At 47.8% G+C, this 25,494-nt stretch overlaps 1 protein-coding gene across 1 annotated transcript in view; it reads right to left on the reverse strand.

The window, feature by feature from the left end:
• LOC136361152 (plexin-A4) overlaps positions 1-25,494 on the reverse strand; it is a 122,515-nt gene that overhangs the window by 92,080 nt on the left and 4,941 nt on the right. The window contains exons 4-6 of the mRNA XM_066318874.1: positions 23,865-23,964; positions 21,082-21,196; positions 4,444-4,644 (exon numbers count right to left, since the gene is read on the reverse strand). Of these exons, the coding sequence (XP_066174971.1) occupies positions 4,444-4,644; positions 21,082-21,196; positions 23,865-23,964 (416 nt within the window). The remainder of the gene's footprint in view (positions 1-4,443; positions 4,645-21,081; positions 21,197-23,864; positions 23,965-25,494) is intronic.

Here is a 25,494-nt window from a genome sequence, read left to right on the forward strand (position 1 = left end):
CTTGGTATTCACCCTTTGTACCTCAAACATGCCCAATAGTGGGGAAAATTCTGCAGAATTTTAGTGTTGGCCTGTTTTCTCTGACACCACTTTTGTGATTAGAGCTCAAATCCAGGGATTGATTCCTGTACCTGACTCTGCCATTAACCCCTTGCATGATCCTGTGGAAACCATTTAATCTTTTTTTGCCTCCATTTTCCAGACATAAAAAGGCAGAAAACTTCTTGCTCACTGTCATTCTGTTTCCTTGGATCCTTTGCTCCCCAGAGCTGGGACTGAATTTTTATAACTGAGTATCACTCAGGCCAACAGAGTCCATGTGATTATTGAGGTTTCTCTTTCATTTAAATGTAGATAAATAATAATTAGAGAAGTGGATGCACAAGGGTGACATTCCCAGTGGGAGGTTTGGAACTAATTGATCTTTAAGATCCCTTCCAACCCGAACCATTCCCTGAGTCTACAACTCGCAGCCCTGTGCTTGTCTTTTGGCCACCCACAACTGTGTTTTTCCCATGATTTCTGTGAACAGCTCCTCATGGTTTTTTTTTTCTCCTCAGCTCTGCTTTTTATTTGATTTTTTTTTTTTATCACTCCCTTCACAGCGAGCCGAGCCACACCACGGAGTCAAATGCCACTGAGATCTCTTGCTAAAGTGCAATGATGTGACAAATAGAACAGACTTGCTCTCCTGTCCCTGAGCCACACAGCACTTCCAGCTGCAGCACCTCGGCTCTCACAGCACACAGAGCTGTGAAGGATTGGAGACTAAACCATCAGCAGGGATTTTGCTGGTGGGAACCAGGCTGTGCCAAGGCCAGGGGTGGGCAGGACCCAAGCAAGGATGTGGGACCAGGTGATGGAACTGATCATAGCACGCTCAGGTGGGTCAGCCCGCCCCATCTCTCTCTTCCTCATGCCAAAAGCTGATAATTTTGGGCTGATTGCAAGTGCTGGGGCTCCCACTGCTTCCCACTGGGAAGATTGCACTCTGCCCTGATACATCCAGCAATTTCAGCCCTTCCTGCTGACATTTTTACTTACTTATTTATACGTCTCCTTAGCTCCCCTGCTTTTCATCCCCTCCCATGGCTCCATGTCCAGGCTGTTGGCAGAGCTGTCACGAGTGCAAGAAGGAATGGCAGGAAGGGTCCCTCTGAGTGATAATTGCATGCCTTGGGTGGTGTGACAGAGGACAAAGCCCAGAGCTGAGAGTCTCAAACCACTCGACAAGAACAGTAATTGTCCAGAATGGTGCTGCCTGTGGTGACTTATTGCTGTTATCAAATGAAATATCTCTGGGAAAGGCAGGGAGAGAGGCAGATCTGGCCCCTGACTGGGCTGAGCACCCAGGGACCATCAGTGCTGGATGTGACATTACTGACAGACAGACTGGTCACACCTGGGCGCCCTTAGAGCATCTTTAACAGAAGTCGGAGCCACTTAGAAAAGGTGCTTAAGCTGGTTCTGATCCCTGGTGTAAATCTTGAGGGAGCAGGAAATGCAGAGCAAAAGTTGAAGTTCTTTTCCTGATTCTAGCCTGTGTGAAAAATCCTGAGCTTTGCCGAAGTTTTTCTGCAAGAGGCAAATTCGAGCTCCTGGGTGCCTCATGTGAGATGGGAGGGGGCAGATTTGAGGAGGCTCCTGCTGGAAAACGAGGCACATCTGATTGCTTAGTCTGGCATGCAGCAGCAACAGGAAGATGTGCTGGCAGGACAGCATCCCTTCAGGGACACACCATCCCAGCACAGCCTCCCCTGGACCTTCTCCAAGCCTGCAATGCAGGTGCTACGTTCAGTGCCTCCTCCAGCAACTCTGCTGAGTAAAAAAGCTCTGTCAGAGAGGGCTGGTTCGATCTGCAAACAGGCTCAGACAGCTCTTTCCAAAGCCAGGTGACCCCCGGAGCAGAGGCTCATTGTGCTGCAGTGGCTCCTGCCTGAATGCTAATTCTGGCAGGGAAGGAAATAATCATGATGGAGACAGATCTCCAGCACTCCTTCCCTATTGTCTGTGTCCTCTGCTACCTGCTCAAGCAGCCAGGGCTTCTCTGCTGCCTTTTTGTATCTCTCTGAATGTTGCTTTCTTTTGTCTGGCTCTCCCTTCCACATCTTTTTCTCTTTCAGTGTCTGGCAAATTCTGAGCAACAATGAAATAACATTTCTCAAGGAAAAAAAAAAATGGAGAAGAAAGACCTCAAATCAGAGAGTCAAAGCTCCTTCAAAAGAAAGGTGAAGAAATGGAGTGGAAAGACAAGAGAAGTAAAGGGGTGGAAAGGAGAGACAAGGGAAGCAAAGAGAAGGAAAAGGAAGGAAAGCAATGGAGAGGGAAAGGGGAGGGCGGAAGAAAAGAAGAGGCAGAAATAGGACGGAAAAGGACTGATTTTATTCCCAAATGAGCCTCTCCCCCTGGAGAAGAAAGAGATCCACCTGAGCCACCCCCAAACTCAGGACAAGCATCCTGCAGACAGAATTCAGCAGTAAGGTCATGGAGTGCCTTGGCACGAGCCTGACGCTCAGCCCTGTCACCCTCTGCAGCTCTGGCAGAGCCTTGAGTGTTCTGGCTTAGGAAAACAGGCATTAAAGTCAAATTGGTGCTGTCACAGCACTCAGGCAATCCTATGAGCAAATCCATCTGGGGACTCATCAAACCCCACTTCTCTGGTCCCAGGCACTGGCAACTTGGAGCATGCAGGTCGTGTGGGAATAATCACCATTATCTGTCAAAAACAGTCTTTTTATTGGGTTCTGCAAAGTGGGATGCTGAGGCTGGCTGAAGTGACTTTCCTCAGCCCAACTGCTTTAAACGGTCCTGAGATAATTCCTTGGAATGTCTGCGTGTGCCAGAGAGTTCGTAACTCTAAAGGGTCATTAAAGGTCTGCCTTGCCTGCTAAGACTCTTTGGACAGATATAATCTCTGCCCACGACCATACAATTCCCCCTTAACTCCCACCATTTTCAAATAATACTTTAAAGAAAATGTGCATACCTCCTTAACTTCCCAGCCCGCCCGTTTTTAACCTGAAACCTGAATGCTCACAGGTCATTAACCAGTAATGAACATCAGGGAGAGATGGGAGGGAGGGAGACAAAAAAATAAAAAAAAAAAAAAAAAAAAAGAGCATCGGTTGGGAAGTTGCTTGTTTGCAACAGATGTAAAATGTGTGAACTGCCTGTAATCTTCAGCCCTGCTTAATGCAGCAGAATATGTTGTGACAAACACTGCCCAGCGTGGAGTGGCAGAGCTGCAGTGAAGTGGCTAAAGCCTGTAATTAGCTCTTTGACTAATAAATCATCTCACAGTAGCAGCAATGAAAATGACTCAGTGCAAATCCTGGAGACATGGATCTCATGGAGGAACCTCTGGAGAAGATCATGGGCACAGCTCCTGGCTGCTGGCGGGTGGCTGGGTTTGTCCCCAAAAGCGACATAGCTGTGGTGACAACACTGTCATGACTCACACAGGTTCCTTGCCAGGACAGTCACAGGTCCTGCACTTCAGGTGGGCAGAGACAGACTCCTCAAAGGGTCTGTGAGGGCTGGAGGAAGGTTTGACTTAGCCTAAGGCCAGGCTGGATGGGATTTGGAGCAGCCTGATCCAGTGCAAGGTGTCCTTGCCCATGCAGGGGGTTGGAACTGGATGATCTTCAAGGTCATTTTAACCCTACCCTTTCTGGGATCCTGTGTTCTCGCCTTTTTTCTGACCTATTACATGCTGGCACGTGTCAGACTGTTTATATGGGGTTTTATCCCCAAACTCCCCACAAATAACCTTCGCTTTCACATTGACATCAACGCCTGTCCCACTGGAACCCCTTTTTGTGGTGCTATGGGGATATGAGCAGGTTAGGCTGATGTTATTGCCTGTGGGTCACAGCTGAGGTGCTCCAGGCCAGCCTGAGGATGGGATCCAGGGGCAGAAGCAACAGCTGAGTGAGTCCAAGGAGGAAAAAGGGCAGTTTCAAGCTACCAGCCAACCTTTTCCTGACTGTGTTTGGAACCATAGAATCATGAAAGCTGGAAAAGACCTCCAAGATCATCAAGCCCAACCTTTGACTGAACCCCCCGCCCCGTGCCCACTAAGACATATTGTGAAGTGCCATGTCTACACCTCCTCTGAACACTTCCAGGGATGGTCATTCCACCCTTCCTTCATCCTTTTTCAATGTTTAACCACTCTTCCAGTGAAGGAATTGTTCTTAATATCCAACCTGAACCTCCCCTGGCACAGCTTGAGGCCATTTCCCCTTGTCTTACCACAGTTGCCTGGGGGAAAAGCCAGACCCCCAACCCCATCACAACCTCCAGGTGGTTCTAAAGAGCAATAAAGTCTCCCTTCAGCCTTCTTTCTCCCAGATAAACAACCCCAGCGCCCTCAGAAGGACTGTGACAGGCCCCCAGACCCCTTGGGGACAGTGCTGTGGGTATGTTGTGTCCCCTGCTCACCGAGGTGTTCTGGCACTGCACGCTGGAGCTGTTGAACCTCAAGGCTGGCACCCTCTGCTCACTGCCCTGGATGTTCAGGATGCACTCGTAGCCCCTCTGCCCTGACTGGGGCTGGGGCAGGTTCTTGGCCTTCAGAGTGATGGGTTTGATCACCTCCACGGGCACCAGGATCTTCTCGGCCTGCAGCAGCTGGGGACAGTCCTGGGGAGAGAGCAGACAACTCACTGAGTCAGCACATGGTTTTCCCAGCCATGGTTTTCCCAGGAAGAGTCCTGTGGTGCTTCCCACACTTCCCAGTCCTCATCATTACAAAGCCTTTGCAGCTCCCAGGGCTGCCTTGGTTTGTTACAGAGGTATTCAAGGAGCATTCCTGGGAAGGCTCAGATAAACAGGTGAGGAAGGATTGCTTTCACAGCCCATCCTTTCCTATCTCCCTGGCTTATTTCAGCCCCCAGGACCCAGGGAAGGCATCTCTGGTGCTTTTTAATACCTGCTCCATTTGTTCAGGTAATGGAAAAGCAATCATGTTCCCTCCACAGACTTAACCCAGCCCCAATGCCATGATAAAAGTGAATAAAGCAAAAATCTGAGCACAATTCCTCACTTCCCAACAGCCAACCAACACACCAGTGCACAAAAGGCACAGCTCCAGCAAGGCCTGTTGGAACCTATGGAGTCAGGGATGTTAAAAAGAGAGTTTATTTTGGCTCAGAAGAGGGCAAAATATTCATTACAGAGATCTAGACCCGGCTGCCAAGAAACAACTGTCACAAAAGGCATGGAGGCCCCTTGGAAAAGCTTTCCACTGGCTCACAAGAGGAGAAATGCCAAGTGGATGTTGTTGATATGGTGCCTCTGCATGGGTGCCACACACAGGTGAGCTCTGGGCACCCAAAGCTGCCTCACAGGTGGCTGCATTAAAAGTTTCATTAATCAGCACAACTTAATTAATTAGAGTGGCCATGCTCTGCTTCTTTGTAGTACAGTCAGACAACTGTAAATTGTCCTTTTCCTGGATTCTGGGGAGATATCAGCCCTTCAGGAAATTACTGCAGCCTTTGCCTGTCCTGCCCAAAGTTAAGGCCAGGTCTGGTTGGTGCCAGCAGAGACAGGGAACTGTAGGTGTGGACAGGAGGAAAATGACTGATTCAGGGCAGGAAAGTAGGGAAAGGGACTGAAGGGTTCAAAAGTGGAATTTATGGCTCATTGAGAGCCTGGGATCTTGTTAGAGCAGATGGTGGGAGCATCTTACTGAAGCAAATAGCTTAGGGAGATAAAGAAATGGATTAGACATGTAACATCTGTAGTTACATCAACGAGGGACAGAATTACAGGAGCCAGCCCTCATCACATGGAGGATGTGAGCCCATCCCTGGCCAGAGCAGGGAGAAAATCCAGTGACCACCCAATGCATCCCTGCAGTGAAGTCCAGAACCTTCCCCAGTCCCAAAGAGGATCTGAGGGGGTGTCCTAAGGTTCAGTGCAAGACTGAGGAGTCAGAGAGACGATTTTTCATCTGCACTTACAGAGTGATGCTCATGGTGGAAGTAACTAGTGCTGCTGATGGCTTCAGCTGGCCTTGCCCAGGTTGGCAGCAGAACCAGGAGAGCCAAGCACAGCCCCTGGAGCAGGGTGTAGAACCTCCTTGGATCCAGTGGCTCCTTGCCTGAGATAATCTGGCACAAGGCCTGGCTCCATGTGTGCTCCCAAGGTTTAACAGGCCATCCCATTAACTTGGCTGGAGGTGGAAAACCCATGGAATATGCAGGGATGAACTTTATCACTGTGACTCTCTGCCCTCTAGGGGGTGGAGAATTGAGGAGCTACACCCTGTCCCAGCAGCCCCTGGCCTCACTACTGCTCTGTTCCCTGATGAAACCTCTCCAGGGAACTCCTGATGCTGAAATACGACAGGTAAAGTGTCACAGAAGCATTTTTGGTGATTAAATAGCAAGGCTGAACCATCTGAAGTCTTCCCAAGCTTGGGTTCAATGGTTCTACCATACCATGGCACACCAGCATTAAGGCTCTCCACAGCCACTCAGCACAAGAAAGTAAGGCATAATCTATAATTCTGGCTGATTTAAGACCAATAAAAACCCCAAAGGGCAGAAGGAGGTGATCTAGGCTATATTAAAGAGTTTTCAGTACTGAACACACCAGCAAGATGCCACATGCTAACACCATTTGGGACCATTACGGCTTCAACACCCCTGACCCTTCCCCATCACCTGCCCAATATATCTGGGGCCTCTGCCTCAGCTCCCTCTCTTTCTCTTGGCACAAAAAAATACATTGGCAGTAGCCTCCTTGTGTTTTTTTTTTCTTTTTTCCTCCCCAGCTCCAGGAGTTGAGAGAGAGATGCGCTGGCAGAGGGAATCCGTGGGGCAGGAGGGTGGGAAAGCCCTATCTGCTGCCGAGCAGCCGTCTCCCAGGAGTGGGCATTTCACTTGATGTCTGTCACAGAGAAAAGCCTCTGGTGGGGGCTGAGGGATGGAGGCTGGAGATAGTCCACTCTGTGTACCTGCAGGCCAATCCCAGCTCCTCAGCCTGGCCTTTCTTGTGTGGCTTTATCCCGTCCCCCTCCACCACTGGTGCTGTAACCTCTCCGATAACACTTGTTTCAAGTTCATTAACAAGCCGTGATTGAGGCAGCCCCAAAACAGGGTTCGTTTGCATATAAAAAGCTTTGCAATGCTGTGAGGAAGTTCATTATAGATAATTGAAGAGGCAAGCGCCATAAAGAGGAAATCCTCCCAATGTGGCTTTATCTGATTGACCTAATGTTCTTTCTAATTGAAACGGGGAGGGGAAAAGGCAATTTCATTGGGTGATGTACTGCATAAAACCTCAGAGCTTGGATCAGGCTCTGGGTTCAGATTCAAACATAGAACTCATTTTGCAGCCTGTGTCAAGCTTTGGGTTCCTGGCCAGGTTTGCATTTTTGAGGGGAAAACACCAAGCTGACCAGAGCAGACCCAAGAAGAAGGCTCTGTAAAAAAGAGTTATTTTGGACATTTTACAGTGAAGGTACTTTCTCTTCACCCTTCTCTTTGCTATGGACCTCACCTAGGTTGGAAAAATACAGTTTTCACAGGATGTAGGGGAAATAAAATTGTAGACTGCCAACAACTGCACGAAGGATGGGCACAATCCCATCCCTTTTTGCCTTTGACATGTAATAAATTAAATCTTTTGCTTGACTCTAAGGGGAGATGGTTCCCAATGCAAAGAATTGTTGTTGATTCATTTTGTGTGTGTAGCTTCATTCTAGTCCTTGAATGCTTTCAAATGAGTCAGTCCATTTAAAATAATATCCTCCACCCTTGCCAATTACTGGTATCAGCAGCGATGCACACCTCACATCACCAAAATTTTGCCAATTACCAAGTCAGAGAGCTTTTGCAGTGAAAACACTGCACGAAATGGCCTGTACTCATTGGGTCGATGGTAGTTTAATTTCCTTTATTTATAACTCCTCACAGAGTGCCTGCAAATGTGTTTTGTTGTAGCTTGCAGGAATAATAACTCTCAGAAATATGAGGAGCTTTTCTCTCACATGTGTGTTATGGCCTTCATCAGAACTGAGCCCGAGCTGGTCTCCAGTGAGAGACATGATGAGGATGCTGCTAAATAGAACGAGAAGGCCTTTCTGAGGCTGTGTGGTCCTAGTCCTGAACTAATTAGCTTGGTTTCTTTATGGTGCTTCACGCATCCAGAGTTATGATTTCATGGAGGTTTCACTCTGCTGTTTCCCAGTGTAAGCTGGAGACTGATCAAATATCCCGAGTTCGTCTCCTAGAAAAAGGCATGTCAGGATGCTTCACACCCTGGTGATAGTGCACAGGTTTTCTTCCAACCTTATTTTGCACAGTTTCACTCTCTGTTATTGTCTTTAGCCATGATTGTGATCCAAAGGGTCGTCAAAGTGTTTTCCAGTTTCCAGTAGAAAAGGAGATTTAACTACCTTGGATGGCAGGCATTCCACATGGGAACAGGAAACACATCCATGAAGGTTTAATACAATGAACCCCCCACCTATCCACAGCCCCCACCTTATACTGATTCCACTTGTGCATCTCTCGTCAGCCAGAGCATTCAGGGGAGGGAACCTTTCCAACTTTTCCTGCACATTCCTCCCTCATGATCCCTGGTAGCACTGGCTGGATCTCCACTTCCTACGGAAGGAAACTAAAGCTCACCTAATGCTGAGGGCATTGGGGGCACCACTGGCCAGATAAACTCAATCCGTGGCAATGGATTTTCACCCTTCCTTTCCCAGAAGAGTGGGAGTCGCCTCCATTCAGGAACAGACCACTAATTCCTTCCTTGCTCCCTCATTACATCATTTCAGCACTAATTCCTTCATTACCCAAAGCATCCAGTTCCTCTTTTCTTCTGTCATTGAAATCCATTTCTTTATCCTCAACTTTACAGCGTTTTTTTTAAGAGCTCCCTTTCAATATCCCTCACCCAGCAACCATCTTTGTGCCTTTTCCAAGGCATCTTGCCTGAAAAAAAATGACCATACAGTGAATCTAAGTGGTGACCAAGATTGACTCACTCAGGCCCTTTGAGACTCCATAAGAAATGAAACTCAGAATGTTATTTACTCAGATATTACGTAAATAAATACATCTTTTGTTCATCTGCTCCGCCGAGCTGCAATGTTCTGTTTTCTCTGTGTTCCCTCTGGCTTTGTCACCCGCCCACTCTGCTGTAATCAAGTCAAGAGGGTGAGAGTCAAGAGGCAGGGATTGGTTTTTTATAAAGATATCTAGACCACAGCATCTGGATGCTCTGTAAATTAAACTAGATTGAAAAAAAAAAGTCACTGAAACAAAAACAGAGCAAAGAAAGAGAAAGAAAAGGAAGGCAAGGAATGAGGAAAAGAAGTGGGGAAACAGGAAGAAGAGAGGAAAAAAGACCCCTAACCTTTCACTGACTTTGGAGAAATCAGATTTCACCTGGATAAAATGCAGGAAAAAAAAGCAAGTTTACAAATGAGAGGCAATAGGGACTGCCTGGAATTTGTTTCCTGATGTTGTCTCTCACACCTCTGCACAGTCACACGGGGTCACCACCCTGCGCTGCTGCAAACCCAGGGCTCCAGGGCTGCCAAGCTGGTTCCTTTTAAACTCCTGCACAGCTTCCCAAATCCTGGATAACCTGGAGAAGGAAGCAGCAAGGAGCTCTCCATCCCCAGTGTAGGAGGAGAAGGGGTGAGTTACAGTCCACGCTGTGTTTACATTATTATACCACTAATTCTTGGAGTCATAAAAATTATATTTAAAATTTACACAAACAGCGCTGGGGACCGTTATTATGTTATAAAGTGGAATCAGGTCAATGCCTTGTAGGCAGGAATCCAAGCTCCATAAATTTCCGGATATACTTCCCCCAAATTTACATCAGCACCAGCAGCAATCAAACCAGCTCTGAAAAAAAGCTCACCCGGTCAAAGAATTTTTTAATGCACCATATATTTTATCTACACTCCCAAAGTTTACAATGTTGTTAGTTTGATTGATGGTGTGCTTATTTATTGGCACAGCAAAAGTAATAATACATGAGGAAAATGCTCCGAACTTTAAAGGCAGCTGATGAGGAGAAAGCGACAGGATTGATGGGAAGTGTAAACATCTGCAGAGACAACAAAGGAATAATTGAGTCCTTGCATCTCTGTCACTTCTGGTGGCTCCTTTCTAGTTAAGAGTCTTCCACACACTCAGGAGCAAATTCCAGCTCTCTTTTGTCAGGCATTGCAAGGGCAAAAGGTGATTGGCCTGGAGGCTGGTGGCCAGGCTGGGATGTAGGAATGCGTTTCCACACCTGAGCAGATGTTTCCATATAGGGAAAGGTTTAAAACTGACTCCAAAACCTTTTAAGGGAAGAACAGCAGAAGTTTCTTTGCTCTCCTGGCAGTGATTGGCTCAGTGCCAAGACAAAAGCACTGACAGGTTTCTTTACCTGTTCCTCAGACAGGGGAACAGCTATTCTTTATGGGGCTGTTTGCCAAAAAACCCCACCCAAATCGTCCAGTACTTAAGGGAGAGCACGAGGCTTCTCAGTGCATTTTTGGGGTGCTGTAGCAGGTGTATGGGACCTGTCCCTACACTGAGCTCAACTGTGTTCTTTGTTTTTGTATTATTTTCTTCTTTTATTAAAACCATTTTGCTTTTTCAAGACACACTTGACAATGCCCTCTCACAAAGTTATTTAAGCCATTTTCTGTGAGATGCTGGACACCCTCAGAGGTATTGAACCCTCACAGAGCTAAATACATCTGGCTCTTCAATAAATTCAATACTGGGGAAGTTTTTTTGCCCTGTTTTAGCTCTGTGCACTCTGGCAGCTGCACATTTCTAGCTCGCACAAATCAGGGCACAGATGCCACAGCTGGAGGTGGACCAGCAGATCATAAAATAGGCTGGGCTGGAAGGGACATTAAAGACGATTTTGTTCCACCCCCTGCCATGGGCAGGGACACCTTCCACTAGACTAGGTTGCTTCAACTTGGCTATGAACATTTCCAGGGATGGGACATCAAGAGTTTCTCTTGGAGACCTCTTCCAGAGCCTCCTCACTGATGGACAGGAGATCATCAGCTCAGCTGCCCTGGCTCCGTGGCCTCGGTATTGTAAAGGCTGGGTGGTGATGAGTGATGCTGATCACCAGAGAGTGGCTGCTCAAAAGCAGGACCTAAATGAAGATAACCAACCTCCCCTGCCATGGCTCACTGCCCACTCCTGGTGATTGGGAGCAAAGTGATTCCCCCAAGGCCACGCTGGGAAATGACCCAGGTCTGTCGAGAGCTTGATCCTAACCCAGGACTGTTCTGCCTCTGAAGCCAGTCCACACATCACTGCTGATGAACATTAATGATTTTACCCTCCTTTAATTCTTTATTAATAGAGTCTTTCTTAGCTGGCCCATTATTTCACAAGGATCAAGGTCAGGCTGCCATAATTATCCAAGCGCCACATTTATCCTTTTTAAATAGAGACACAACATTAGCTTTCTTTCAGCCCTTTGCTGCTTTGACACACTCTCAGAAGGAGAAGTAATGATCCAGAGAGCAGGAGCCTTCTGGTCACCAGATTAGGGGAGTGGACCAGTGACAAAAATAGTCAATGGTTTTGTCATGAGGTCCATCTGCTCGCTGGAAAGTGGCTACTGGGGACATGTGAGCAGCCTCAGTCCTGATGCTTCCTGAGCTTGGAAATCATAAATAATATGAATATGAGCATTGAGGAAGGTGGTGTGTGTGCAAGAGACAAGGAAACCATGTATTTACTTGGGCAATCTGTCTTTTGTTGAAGCAAAACCCTAGTTAAGTAAGAGAGTTCTTCCAAAGACTCACACAGAAAAACTGGATTGGGGAAAGCTGTGGAAAGCACGGAGCAGACCACAGGCAGCTCATAAATCAGTAATTAATTCCTTCTCTAATTATGCCTGTACAAATCTGCACCCTTTCCAGCCAGCCTTCTGTCCTTCTATAAGGAGTTTTATCAGAAGATCACAAAAACTTCAGTGTATGTTCCTGCCCATAGAATAGGGGTTGGAGTTAGATGATTCTTAAGGTCCTTTCCAACCCAAATCACTCTGACTTTATGATAATGACATTGACCTGTCACTCCCCAATAAAGTTCATTATTAACCAGTGCCAAGAAATGAGTTTGGCACACATAAGGGACATGACCCAACTAAGAATTCCTGAGAAGTGAGAGGCATTTCCATGACAACACTCTCCCATGGGGATTTCTGGGGTCTAACAATGGTTGAGCCCAAGCTGTAACACTTTCTTCCTAAGAGGACTGAAAGTCTATTTGTCCTCTAAAGCTGTGCCTTTTTACAGAGTCAGTGGGAACCTGAGAACTCCAGACTCTCTGGAACTTTGAGAACTCCAGATTTTGGCCCAACAAGGCAAAAGTGGTCAGTGAGTTGGGAGGTGAATGGAGGAGAGAGAGGAGCAGATGGGCTGGAGGTTGCACAGAGGTCACATTGATGCAAACCCACTTCCTTTGGAAACCAGGACAGAAGCCCAGGGAGTCATCACAGCTTGGCTTCCACAGTGGGAAGGTCAGGACCACGATATCATGGCTCTTATCATCCTCCCCCTCCCCGAGATCCACGGCAGCATGAGATAACACCCAAGCCAAAGCAAACGGACTCATGCTCAAAGACCAGGCAGAGAAGGAGGCTGTGGGCTCCTGGAGATGCCCCAAGTGAGGCAGGATGCACATTCCAGCCTCACCTCTTATCTGCAGCCTCAGCATCCTGAGAATGTTCCTCCCTGGCCAGGCCCCAAAGCAGTGAATGCAGCTGATGCTACAATGGAGAAAAGCAAATTCTTTTGGCTCCCAAGCCAAGACATCACTCTAAACTGTCTGAATGGGCAATTGTCCTTCCTCCCTCAGACTGTGGGGTGCCACAGGGATTCCAGCAGTCCTGACAGATATCCAGAAAACCCTGTAGCCACTTGAGGCATTACAACAGCACTGCACTGAGCTAGGCTTTCAAAACAACATAAGCTCTTCCTGGTGTTTTTTCAAGGATGTTGTGTTGGCGAGGACAGATGAACATTACCCTGCTGCATTCTGAGATCACTCTGTCCTGTGGGATAGATAATCCTGCATGACAAAGATGAGCAGCCCAACTGTTATGAAAAGCAGCAGGGACACAGTACCGAGTGTCAGATGTTTCTTGTATCTCTCATTCCAACCAAGCTCCCTGAGTTGCTCCTCGAAATCACACAAGGAGCAGGTCCTTGATTAGTCACTCACAAGGTGAGGCTGAGCTCTAAGAAAACAAGATGTGCATTAAGGTAGGATGTACAGCTCTCAGAAAAGCCTCTTCCCATCATTGCTCAGTTTCTGTGGTGGTTTGGTTGGAGGTCTCAACAAGGGGAGAAAGGATGGAGCTGTTGTGCACCAGGACAGATTTCCTGAAGATCCATCACCATAATTATCAGAAATACATTAGATATTAAATAGATGAGATATATATTAAGAAGAAATTATTTATTCTGTGGTGAGGCCCAGGCACAGGGTGCCCAGAGAAGCTGTGGCTGCCCCTGGATCCCATGAAAGTGTACTAGGCCAGGTTGGACAGGGTTTGGAGCAACCTGGGACAGTGGGAGGTGTCCCTGCACATGGCAGGGGGTTGGAATGAGATCATCTTTATGGTCCTTTCCAACGCAAACCAGTCTATGACTCTATGAATTAATAAATCTCTGAAACCCTGATGAAAGTCACTGCAGAAATGGAGCAAGTTACCAGCCTTTTCCCCTGCCAGCTGGATGACTGCAGGGCAGAAAGGCTCAGAGATGGCAAAAGATACCCAAAAATAACAGAAGCCTCTTCACACTCTTCTTCTTCTTTGCCTCAGTGCAAGTCACCATGACTGGCAAACAACAGCAAATTATAAATTATCTAATTTGTTTGTACGTGCTCAAAGGCTTCTCCTGAGCAGCCCCCACTGTGAGATCACAGCTCCAGGAACTAAGGATGGTACAAGCACCTATTAACTGGAAGTGCTTACCCGAATCAGAAGGTGTGAGGGAGTCAGGGGCACAGAAAGGTGAACGTGTCCAAGCCAACTCAGAGTTAGAAACACAACTCTCATCTGCTGAAATCAAACCTGTGGCTCTGACACTGCCTCTGAGCAGCATTTTCATGCTCTAACAAGACTCCCTGAGCAAGGGGGAGCTTTTAGTCCAGCCTCCAATTTCTGTGTTTAATTCCCTCTCATCACCATCTGAAGCACCCCCGCTGAAGAGGATGCGCCCACTACAGGACACATCTGCTTTTCTGGGAAAGTGCTGTGACGATGGTTGGGGGCTGAAATGCCACAGCCTGAGATGCCAAACCACCAGGAGTCCCAAGGCACAGCTGGATCCAAACCATCAGCTGCAGCCTCCTCCTGGATCACCACCCCTGCCTTCCCTGGACATGATGCAGAGCAGACAGAACTCCATCACACATGCTTGGAAACCCTTCCAAGAGTGAAACAGATGCTAAACACCAGCCCCCTGTGCTGCAGGTGCCACGGAATGTGTGCAGATCCTCCCTGCCTGGGATGGCCCCAGTGCCCCTGCCTTGCCCAGCAAGCTGCCTGCAGTTGCCATAGAAACTCCCCCACACCCTCCCCTAATGACAGACAGGTGCCAGGATAAATGAAGGGATGATTGACAAGCCAGGAAAGGGTTTGGAGCTCTGGGATTGGCCTTGCTGGAGCTCACTGCAGCCCTTGAGAAGGGAGAGGAGCATTCATTTTGAGCAGGGGTGGGTTTTCTCCTCTGCCCGTGCTGAGGCTGCCAGCAGTCGCCTCTCTAGATGGGTTAAGTGAAGCTGGAAAGAGGAGACGGATGGAAACTGAGCAGTTGCCACAGCAACAGCTGAAGATGCATCACCTCAAAGGGTTTTTGATGCAAGGGAGCCAGGGGTTGGCCATGCTCACCCCAGCAGGTCCTCTGTCCCCTCCCCAGTGCAGCCACCCAGTTCACTGGGGTGCATTTTGGGAGCAGGTGGGTGCTGTGACTTCCTGGTGCACCGTGAAAAGAGGACAAAACAGGATATTTGGAGGGCCTGGAAACTTGTCTGGGTTTTGGAGACCTTGGGGCAAAGTCCTCTCTGAGTTTGAGTGGGAGCAGCAGGATGGGGAAGGCTGAGTTTACTACAAAGTCCATGATGAGGAGACATGGACATTAAACAAACAAATTAGAATAGGAGGGGTGGGAATGGAATGGAGTGGAGTGGAGTGGAATGGAACGAAACGGAATGGAATGGAACAGAATAGAATAGAATAGAATAGAATAGAATAGAATAGAATAGAATAGAATAGAATAGAATAGAATAGAATAGAATAGAACAGAATAGGTTTTCAGGTCAAAGGGACCTAGTAGAGCAGAATAGAATAAATTATTGTATTTTCAGTTAAAAGGGACCTACAACCACCATCCTGCCCAATTTCCTGACCACTTCAGGACTAAGAAAAATGTAAAGCTGTTATAAATAACATTATCCAAATGTCTCTTAGATGTCTGTCAGTTAAGGCATCATCACCCTCCACCTTCTTTCCCCCACTTCCTTCCACCCCGTTTCCCAGCAAACCCCTTCCCAAGAAGGACCAGCAGCCAGGCAGAGATAAACCAGTGCACTGCTGATGGGGGCCACCAGGACAGCTCTTGGTTTGGCACAAGGCAGGAGCAAATCCGTGCTCTGCTCCTCAGCAGCTGCTCATGGCTCACAGGGCTCCCCATCGCTCCTGACAAATGAATATTTGAAGCAGTTGTTCCTTTTATGTGGGCTTTGCTGTCATTAGCACGTACAACTCGACATAAAACACCTCAGTGCGAGGTCTTTTCTTCTCTCCCCTTTTTAGGCAGCAGATGAAAACCCTTTTAATGAAAGGCTTGTTTGGGGGAGGAAGGAAAACACACGCACGCACATGTCGGCTGAGCAGGGAGAGATGAAAACCTCCTTCAAGGTAATTAAATGATTATGTATCTGTTAAACCTGGTGAATAACAGATTTGTTATCTTGCCTTGCTTTTGGCTTGTGTCATTTTCCTCCCTTCTTTTTCCCCTGCACAAAGCTAAAATCCTTGCAAGGCCTGGAACAAGATAATGTTCTTCTTAGAGTAAAAGGCACAAATAAAAGATTTGTTCCTTTATCCCAGCAACTCAAGCAGGCTATCCCAGCATCCCATCCTCATACAGAAACACTGACATGAAAATTACTCTCTGGATATGAGCAGATGTGAATGGAGACAAGGCAGATGAGGCAATCAGCACTGGGTAATTGATATCAGGAGACAGGTGTTGTTTCTACAGCCCCTATCACACTGGAGAACCTCAGATCCATTGTTTTAAACCTCTTGCCTCAGTTTCCCCCAAGTTCTTGTTGACTGTCTTGCCCATTTAAAGAAGGAAGTGGCTGAGCTCTCCTGCTTGGGGATTGTGCCAGGTAAGGGTTGATTCCAGAGTGCGAATCTGCAATGTCATGATTTGTGCTCAGATTCTGAGCCTGCACTCTAACTCTGGTCAGCAGCAAATGTCAAAAGCAGAGACAGGATAAGAAAGAGAAACCCCAAAAAGTTCACTCCTTTTATCTCTAAGACTAATTCTCTCCACTTTTACCATCAGCTCTTTGGGAAAAACAACAAGAGCAGCAACAACAATCCACTCCAGTATTAAAATGTCCTTTTTTCCCTCATGCTTTCTTTTCCTGCCTCAGTAACAATAATATCAGTTTGCCTTTCTAAAACAAGAAGTCACTCAGTATATTTCAAGCAAGTGGGCCTGGCTTTCAAAAACCTGCTGTAAAGGGAAATTACACGCCAAGGTGAAGTATTTCTTCTACAAATCATCTGGGGACATCATGAACCCTCTGTGATTAAGATCAGTGCCATAATCATAAATAGTCTTGCTTTATGACTAAGCTGGAGCTCTTCACTGGAGCAAACATGGGCTTTCCCAAGGCTCCAGAGTGGCTGATCCACATCTGTTACAGACAGAACTGATTCACATCTGTTACAGACAGAACTGATTCACCTGACAAGTGGCAGGTAAGAAAGTCTTATCTCAGTGCTGGTGGTGAGGGAACAGGCATTTTCTGTCCTTTCTCCATCTCTGGTGGTTTGGCCATTCCCAGCCTGGGGCTGGCTGATCCCAGCCATCCATGAGGCAATTCAAAGGCTGCCCTTGGGTGGCAGGTAACTGTAACCCTGTTTTCGTGCCTGAGGTGTTTTGGTTTTCTGGAATTCTTTTCCCAAAGAATTTTCTGTAAACAAGAGACATGTTTCTGTAAACTGTACTATATTATTCATTATTTTTCCTTTTCTTCTTGATGTCCCTCTGGTCTGACCAATGTGACTAAAGAGGTTTGCCTTTGTGTCACCAATCAAACTGGTCTGTGTAAAACAGTATATGAGGGAGACACGTCCCAAAACTAAGAGTCATTTTCAGCCTTCTGAAGCTCGAAGTCTGTGTCATGATGTAAAACAGGGTCAGGTAACAGCATTTTCTGGGCAATGAGGGTCACAGCCAAAGCCTTTCTGCTGTTCCTCTGGATCAGTCTCACACCCATCCAGCATCCTGCACTAATCAGCAACTCACACCACAAGGAAATACAAGCGAAAAACCCCAAGATCCTCTCAGAGAACATGAATGAGTCCTAAATGATAGGCTGAGTGTGTCTGTGGGAGCGCAGAACTTGTGAGGCATCCTAAGGAAATGATGGAGTCAGGAGGACACAAGGGCACAAGGCTCCCTTCAGAGCACTCCAGACTGGCCCAGGAGTGAGGGGTGCCAGCCCAGTGAGCCCATGTGCCCCCCAGGCCATCTGGAGAGCGGGAAGCCTCTTCCCATGGGATGGGAAGATGTTGTACTGGGAATCAGAGGAAGAAAATCACCTGAGGGTGGGGTAGCAAAAGAAGGTGAAGGCCACAGTGAGGGGGAGGGTGAAGGCTTGGCATGCCAGCACTGATGACTCCAGAGGGAAGGAGTTTCTGGCACGGGTCCATGAGACAGACTAACATCAATATTTGTTTTGGGAAGATGCCTGACTTAATCTGCTCAACAAGCTCATGGAGGGACAGCAAATGGGATGGTCCAACCACACCATGCTTCCCACCAGCACCTCCTCAAGGTTTACCAGCTCAGCAGGCACTCATGCCTGGGTGGTGGCAAAGCCTTCCCTCTCCTCCAAGGCCCCAAATGCTGGCAGAGAAAAGGATTGAAAGGGGAATGGATTTGAGAAGCCAGTGAAAATAGAGCCACTCAAGGTGAGGGTGCACTTTGAGCTCTACTGAGGATGGAACAGACCTGGGTCTTGTCAATCATGTGGTCCTGTTGCATCACCAGGAATCAGGTGAAGGTCTCCGTTGGCAAAGAGGAACCAGGCTGGGCTTCTTCAAGGTACTGAAAGTTTTCTGATGTTCAGAGAACCCACTCCACAAACAGGTAAGTGTGCAGGACAGAAAATGATAGAATTACAGGTGGCAGGAACAAACAAGCAGTTTGCAAGTTTTGGTGAGAGCAGTGGGCCACTGAGAATTTGGCTTTTCAAGAGAATCATGGGAGATAAACATTTGTTCAAAGTTCCATTTGACAAAAAAAAAATCTTTTCTGGCCACAGAGTGATTGTGAATCTGTTTGTCAGAGTGCACTTGTGACGCCATCCTTCCCCAGCCCTTGAGAGCCACAAACACACAGAGCAAATGAGAAGGACCCTGAAGCTGCAGGGCATTTCTCACACTGCCAGGCACAAAGCAAGCTCTGAAGGTTTGGGGGGCTGCAGGGCCTTTATCCTTGCAGATTTTGTCATTCCAGTCCTTCCTCTGTGGAGCAGACAGCAAAATCAGCCCCTGAGCAGAGCAGATTATTCCAAATGTTGTATGCCAGGGGAATGAGATCTCATTTGTGCCCAGAGAAGGAAAAAAAATGCTGAACCCCCCTTAGCAATGACCAATGCAACATCCATGTGTTGCATAATGCTGTCATTGCCTTATAGATCAGTTGTGGTTTTCCAAGGTCAGGTTTGTGTCTCTTCCTGCTGCCATGAAAATCTCACTTTTACAAGATCAGAAAGGGAGCACACAAAGCTTGGCAGGAAATTCTCTGTTGAAGGGAGTAGAAGAGAGGAAAAGCAAAGTGCACTGACAAAAAACAGTCCCCCAGAATGGAGCTGTCTCCTGGAGAGGACACCTTTCAGAAAAAGAGGTAGAAGAGAGGTGATAAAGCTAAAAACAGGCAGAGTTTGATGAATTCCTGCCTCCTCTCCAGCTCTGCAGAGCAGCACCTTGGAGAGGATAAAGTAAAGAGCTGTGCCATCTCATCCCTAAGAAACTGGGATAATTCTCATGATGGATCAGGAGATCCACTGAGGTTTGTAGGCATCTCCCTTTGGGGACTGGAGGAGAGAAGAGATGGGAGCTGGGAAGGTGAGCCCTGTGCTTGGTACATGAGGCACACCAGAGGAGGGCAGGGGTGGTGGTGGTGACATTGCACAGTGGAAAACTGCGATGAAGTGTCCCAGGGGATCCCACTCAGCAAGAAAATGAGGTTCCTACAGTGCCTAGAGTGGAACGGACAGAAACCTGTGTCCAGCAGGGCTGGCCAAAGTGTGACAAGGCTTTGGAATAACCCTTTCCCCCCACATCACCACTCAGGGCATCAAACCCAACAGCTCCTCAGCACATTTTGCAGTAGCGTTACAGGAAATCCTGAATCCCAGTAGATAGAGAACTCATGAGTATTTATGGTTTCTCCCAGTGCCATTGCAGGTCAGGACATCTGATATGAGACATCTCAACCAGCACAAATGTGACAGCTCAACCAGCATTTACAGAAGGCGTGGGAGGGAATGACCATGTCACAGGAGTATGAAGACACTACATGTGGGACCAGGAAGGAATTAAGTGGTTTCCTATTTGCATTCTCCTTGCCTGCAAGGGCTCCTTGGTTACAACATCAGCCAGGCAGCTTTTGCAGCTCTGTATTACGACCCAAGCTCCAGTTCAGCTCAATCAGTGGCAATCTGGGGGAAGTTGGATGCATTTGCCATTAGGCACCAAACCCACAAAGCCCCAAAGGTGTTCCAAACACAGCTGGGATCTACTGACCCCATGGGCAAAGCCCTGTATCTTCCCCAGGCCTCAGCAGCCCAGGGTAGGTAACCTTCTCTCCTGGAGGAGATGCACGACCAGTGTGTCCCATCCCTCCCAGACCATGCCACACAATCCCTGTGGTGTGCAGGAGGGAGGGACTAACATAAATTGACAGGCTTTACAGGGATATTTTGAAACATGCTGATTTTGAGGTTTTGTAACTCAGAGAGGGGACTCATGTAGACAGGTGTTGGGCCCTGCTTGCTTTGGGTTGTCTAATGACTGAAAGGAGGCTTGAAAAATGTATCCTGACTAACAAAAATATAAATGCTTGTTAAGCAAACTATATAACTAAAAATATACATAACTATATATATTTATATATATATAGTTATAACTATATATATATAACGAAAAATATATAACGAAAAATAACGCTAGTGGAAAAAGATATTTTAAAGGAAGAATGGTAGGGGGCTGGAAAGACATCAGAAGACCATCTCGGGCCACCTCCCCAGCAAACCTTCAAAAACTGCAACTGCTGATTATGAAGAAAGGCAAGCAGCAAATCACTAAAAACTCGGGGAAGTGAAGTGCCAAGAATGCTATAAGAAGACCATCGCTCGAGAGCTGAATTTGTGCGTTGCTTGGGGCAGTGACCCCCGCGCACCTGCTCACTCTTTTATTGAACAAATTAATAAATTAGCTATATTGCCTGATGCATTGGCAATTCTAGATTTTATTGGTTACACTTATAAATGGTAGTAAGAATTAGACAGTAAAAGCCTTTCTTCTATGCTCTTTGCCTTCCGAAATACTTGGAGTCTCTCATCTTTCTTTCATGTCCTACAAATGGACTGGAAATGGCTGTTCCTGCAGCCTGCTCTGAGTCTGAGTGGTTTCTGAAGGAGACACTTGGAGGAGGCAGCAGCTTTTCTCCATCCTGCACAGTGTCACAACCACCCATGGCCACAGTCTTCAATGGAGACACCCCAAAACCTTGACCCCTTATGTTCCCCTGCCTACCTCGGGCATCTTGACTCGTCCCTCCTGGAAGGAGCAGGAGCTGGGGTCGTGGGTGCAGACGTGGCGGTACTTGCACCAGTGGCAGCGGTAAGGGCTCTCCACACAAGACAGGCACCTGCAACAGAGGCACACAGCAATCACTTGGCCAGCTGGTCCCATAAGTTTTAAGGTTTTATATTTTTCGGATCCTGCCCTGCATTAGTGTGTAACTCTGAACTCCATGTAGAGGGTTTAGGAGCTCTCTGCACAGTTTGGTCAGACAAAACAATCCTTCCAGGCCTGAGAGCTAAGGGCACCTCACAGCCTCAGGCCTGAAAGGTGTAAACAGGAGTGAACTGGGGAGGAGCAAACTGGGGGAATGTGACCTCATTACCTGGAGGTGTAATTGGACAATTAACCCCTGATTGCAAATAGATCAAACTTACATCTGTCCCAAAAACTCATGACCATTGTCCATCTTGGGTGCAGCCTCTGCCAGGCTCCTGCACTGTCCAGGGTGTAGCTGTTGAAGGCCTTTAAATGATTACTGTATTCTCTAACTCTGTCTAACCTCTGTTCTAGGTAGCCAGTCCAAGGCATCACTGACAGCCTTTCCCAGAGGGAAATACAGCCTGGAAAACATTGCTTTTGCAGGAGGACGTGGGCTTTGCACTGACCCAACACCAGCAGGATGGTGCTGGATTTGATCTGGCCTGAGGTGATTGTTACTGGCATCTCAAATGTCTCATACGATTAAATAATTTAGATTGCATTCATATCACTGCAACTAGAGGAATAATAAATATTTATTCTGTTTCAGCTGCTCTGGGCACTAACAATCCCATCTGGTTAATTCTCCCACACATGACACAGCCCAGAGACAAACTGGGATGTACCAAAGCCAGAAAACCAAAGATGAAGCAGGGAGTTTTCTCCCTCTGTGTCCCACAGGTTTATTGGTGCGAGTTCTGATCAGGGTGATGAAGTTCCTGCAAATATATTACCTCAGATTCTCCATTTCAGAAGATAAATAAGGACTACTGGAGCAAGTACCTGGGAAGCAGAGGGCATATTTAGGGCATCACCTACTCTGGGTGCAGGAAAGAGCCCTTCCCTCCATCTCACAAGGTTTTGCTCTCCTGTGTCCCAGGGGCTGTGCAGAGTCAGAGCTGCAAACACCTCTCCTGGCTGTGTTACAGCGCTGACTTGGACCTACATCACACTTCCCTTTACATTTAATATGATGTCTGCTCAGCAGCAACCAAGCCCAGCTCTCTGCACAACCCTGGTCGTTCACATTCTGGAGGTCTTCAGGGCAAAGGCCTGGAAGGGCTGAAGGGTGTCCAGGGAATGGAGCTGGGGAAGGGTTTGGAGCCCCAGGAGAGGCTGAGGGAGCTGGGAAAAGGGCTCAGCCTGGAGAAAATGACACTCAGGGGAGACCTTGTGGCTCTGCACAAGTTCCTGACAGGAGGGGACAGCCGGGAGGGTCAGGCTCTTGTCTCAGGTAACAAGTGCCAAAATGTGAGGAAAATGCCTCAAGCTGTGCAGGAGGAAGTTTAGATTGGATATTAGGAACTCTTTTTCATGGAAAGGGTTGTAAAGCAGTGAAACAGGCTTCCCAGGGCAGCGGTGGAGTCACCGTCCCTGGAAGTGTTAAAAAGCACTTTGGGAATAAGGTTTAACAGTGACCATGGTGGTGGTGCTGGTTGACTTGGACTTGGTGATCTTAGAAGGCTTTTCCAACCTTAACAATTTTATGATTCTATGCAGCTGCTGTACCTGGAGGGTACCTTGAGGAGACTTCAGGAGAGTAAATTCTCCTGGTCCTTATACACCACTGGGCTTTTAATGGACAGGAGAGAAAAGCTCCAAAGCTCCTGTGTGAGCCCAAAAGGCAGACACACCCCCTCTCCCCTGTCTCTGTGAAATCTTGCTCAACCCCAATCCACTCTCAGCTCTGGCACAGCAACTTATTCTTCAAATTGGTAACAAGTGCTCGCTCTGATACATCGAATTAAAAATGGATAGCGCATTATAGTTTGTCAAGTAAGAAACCAAAACATGCCATAAATATTTAACAGCACCATCTCTCCTGCTCTCCCCCCCCCACTCCCAACACTTGCTTTCTGACACTGTTTGTCAAAGCAGCAGGAACATGGAAATAGGATTTGCCTTTCCTTGTGAATTGCTGAGCCGCAGTAATTATCTGCTTTTGGCACTTCTGACGGCTCAGTGGTGGGGACAGAGCCGCTCAGCCTCGCTCAGGGGTGGTTTAACTTGCTGCAAGGGCATCTTCCTGCAGGGGTTTGCTCCACTGGGGCAGCTCCTGGGTGGCAGCTGAACCCCAGGGAAATGGGCTGTGAGACAGGGAAGGCACTCACATGGTCTGGAGGGACTCAGCTGGGCTCAGTGCATATCCTGCAGGAACCAAAGGCTTTATTTTTTCCAGGTTGGAGGGTCAAAGTCTATGTTAACCACCTGGGGCAGGCTAGTTGGTGGGATTGGCAGCATGGATGATGGTTGGAGGTGCATATGAGGAGCCAAAAATCCACAAAAGAATGAGTAACAGGAAGATAAGGGAAGATGTGCTGAGGGCACAACCCTGTTTTGACTCAATTATATGGCAAATTGCTCCCAACGTGATGCTCTGCCTGCAGAAAAGTGGTCCCCACATCCTGAGTCATCTCAGGAGGGACCCACGATTCTGGCCAGCACACAAATGACCCTAGCCCCTGGTCAGCTGCACACTTTAACATCTTTCTGAGGGACACATGAGAAATGGGCACCAAAGGAAATGAACATACGAGTTGTGGACGCTGCAGTTGTAGAAGACGAAGCTGGTGCTGGCAAAGGTCATCCCCGTTTCCTTGGACTTGAGCTGAAGCTGGACAATGTGATGGTCACCTGAGAGGAAAAATAGGCACATCAGGGTGTGACTGCTTTGTTAGCCCAGCTAAGCCCTGTTGGCCAGGCCACCAGCCTGAACCTGGAGCTGTCCCACAGCACCTTGGCTGGGCTGCCCCCAGTAGATGCAAAAAGTGTTATAAAATCCTTCTAGAGCCCAGTTCTCCCACAGGCACAGCTCCAACTCTTATGGAGTATGTCTTTATCACTGGAATTATTGTGCCTGGGAGCAGAGTCTGGACTGGAGGATGACAGGAGGTCTGATCTCAAAACTGTGGTGACTGAATTCATCAGGTAGGAAAGCTAAGCTCAAAGAATCAGTGCAGATGTCTGGAATTTGGAGGCCATTAAAATATAATTTTGTCCTTGAAGTTGTTCTATACTGCTAGTTCACTCAGCATTCCCAGAAAAAAAGGGCATGTGGATATTCCTTCCATGTTCACTCACCCCACTCACCCCAAGCTCCATTCCCCTCAGCCTGGGGCTGAAAGAACCCATCTCAGTGTGAGAGATGTGAAATCCACTGCACTTCCAGAGGGATCCACCCATTTGTGTAGCAGACCCCTTTTCACCTCAGCTCCTCCACACCATTTTCTCATCCCCTTCCCCACTGTGGACAGTCAGCTGCTGCTTCTTCCCACAGTTCAGAGAGGGCAATCAGTGGGTGCAGCAATTGCAGTAATTTGGTGGGGAAGTGACCCAGTTTTAATTACAGATTTACCTGGGTGGCCCTTTCCCTGCTATTTGTAAAAGGGCACAGAGTGATAGGAAAAGGGGGGATGGCCTTGACCTGAAAGAAGGCAGATTTCGATGGGATATTAAGAGGAAATTCTTCCCTGGGAGGGTGGTGAGGCCCTGGCACAGGGTGCCCAGAGAAGCTGTGGCTGCCCCTGGATCGCTGGAAGTGTCCAAGGCCAGCCTGGATGGACTTGGAGCACCCTGGGATAGTGGGAGGTGTCTCTATGCACATCAGGGGGTTGGAATGAGATGATCTTCCAGGTTTTCCAAACTAAACCATCCTATAATTCTATTATTTCTCTCCTCACCTGAAAGATTCATTAGTCAATGAGGCCAAAGCAAACCTGACGATGGGTCACACTGAGCACCTCGTGCTCCCTCACCCACCTTGGGGCACACAAACCCCACACACTTCACTGAACACATCCTGCTGCCAGAGCTCAGCTCTGCTGCCCACCGGCTCTGCCATATTTAATGCCTTTGCCATTACCCTGCCCGTATTTCAACCCAGGATGTGAGGAGTGGATGGCCCCAGGTGTGATAGTCACACATCCTTTGGTTCAAACCCAGCCTCTGGCACTGCAGGAAGGACTTGGTCCTCACAGAGGCGCAGAGCAGCAGCTCTGAAGCTGATACAAGCTGCAGGTGCTCTAAAGCAGATAAATCTCTCCCTCTTGTGCTGTCTCCACCTTTCAGTGCTGGTTTTGCCTGCAGGATAATGATAGCCTGGCCTGGGACAGAAGTCTATACCAAGGAAAGGATTTCTGGTACCCGTCTTGGTAAGCAAACATG

Source organism: Sylvia atricapilla, chromosome 5, assembly GCF_009819655.1.
Source record: "Sylvia atricapilla isolate bSylAtr1 chromosome 5, bSylAtr1.pri, whole genome shotgun sequence".
In the NCBI taxonomy this organism is placed as follows: Eukaryota; Metazoa; Chordata; class Aves; order Passeriformes; family Sylviidae; genus Sylvia; species Sylvia atricapilla.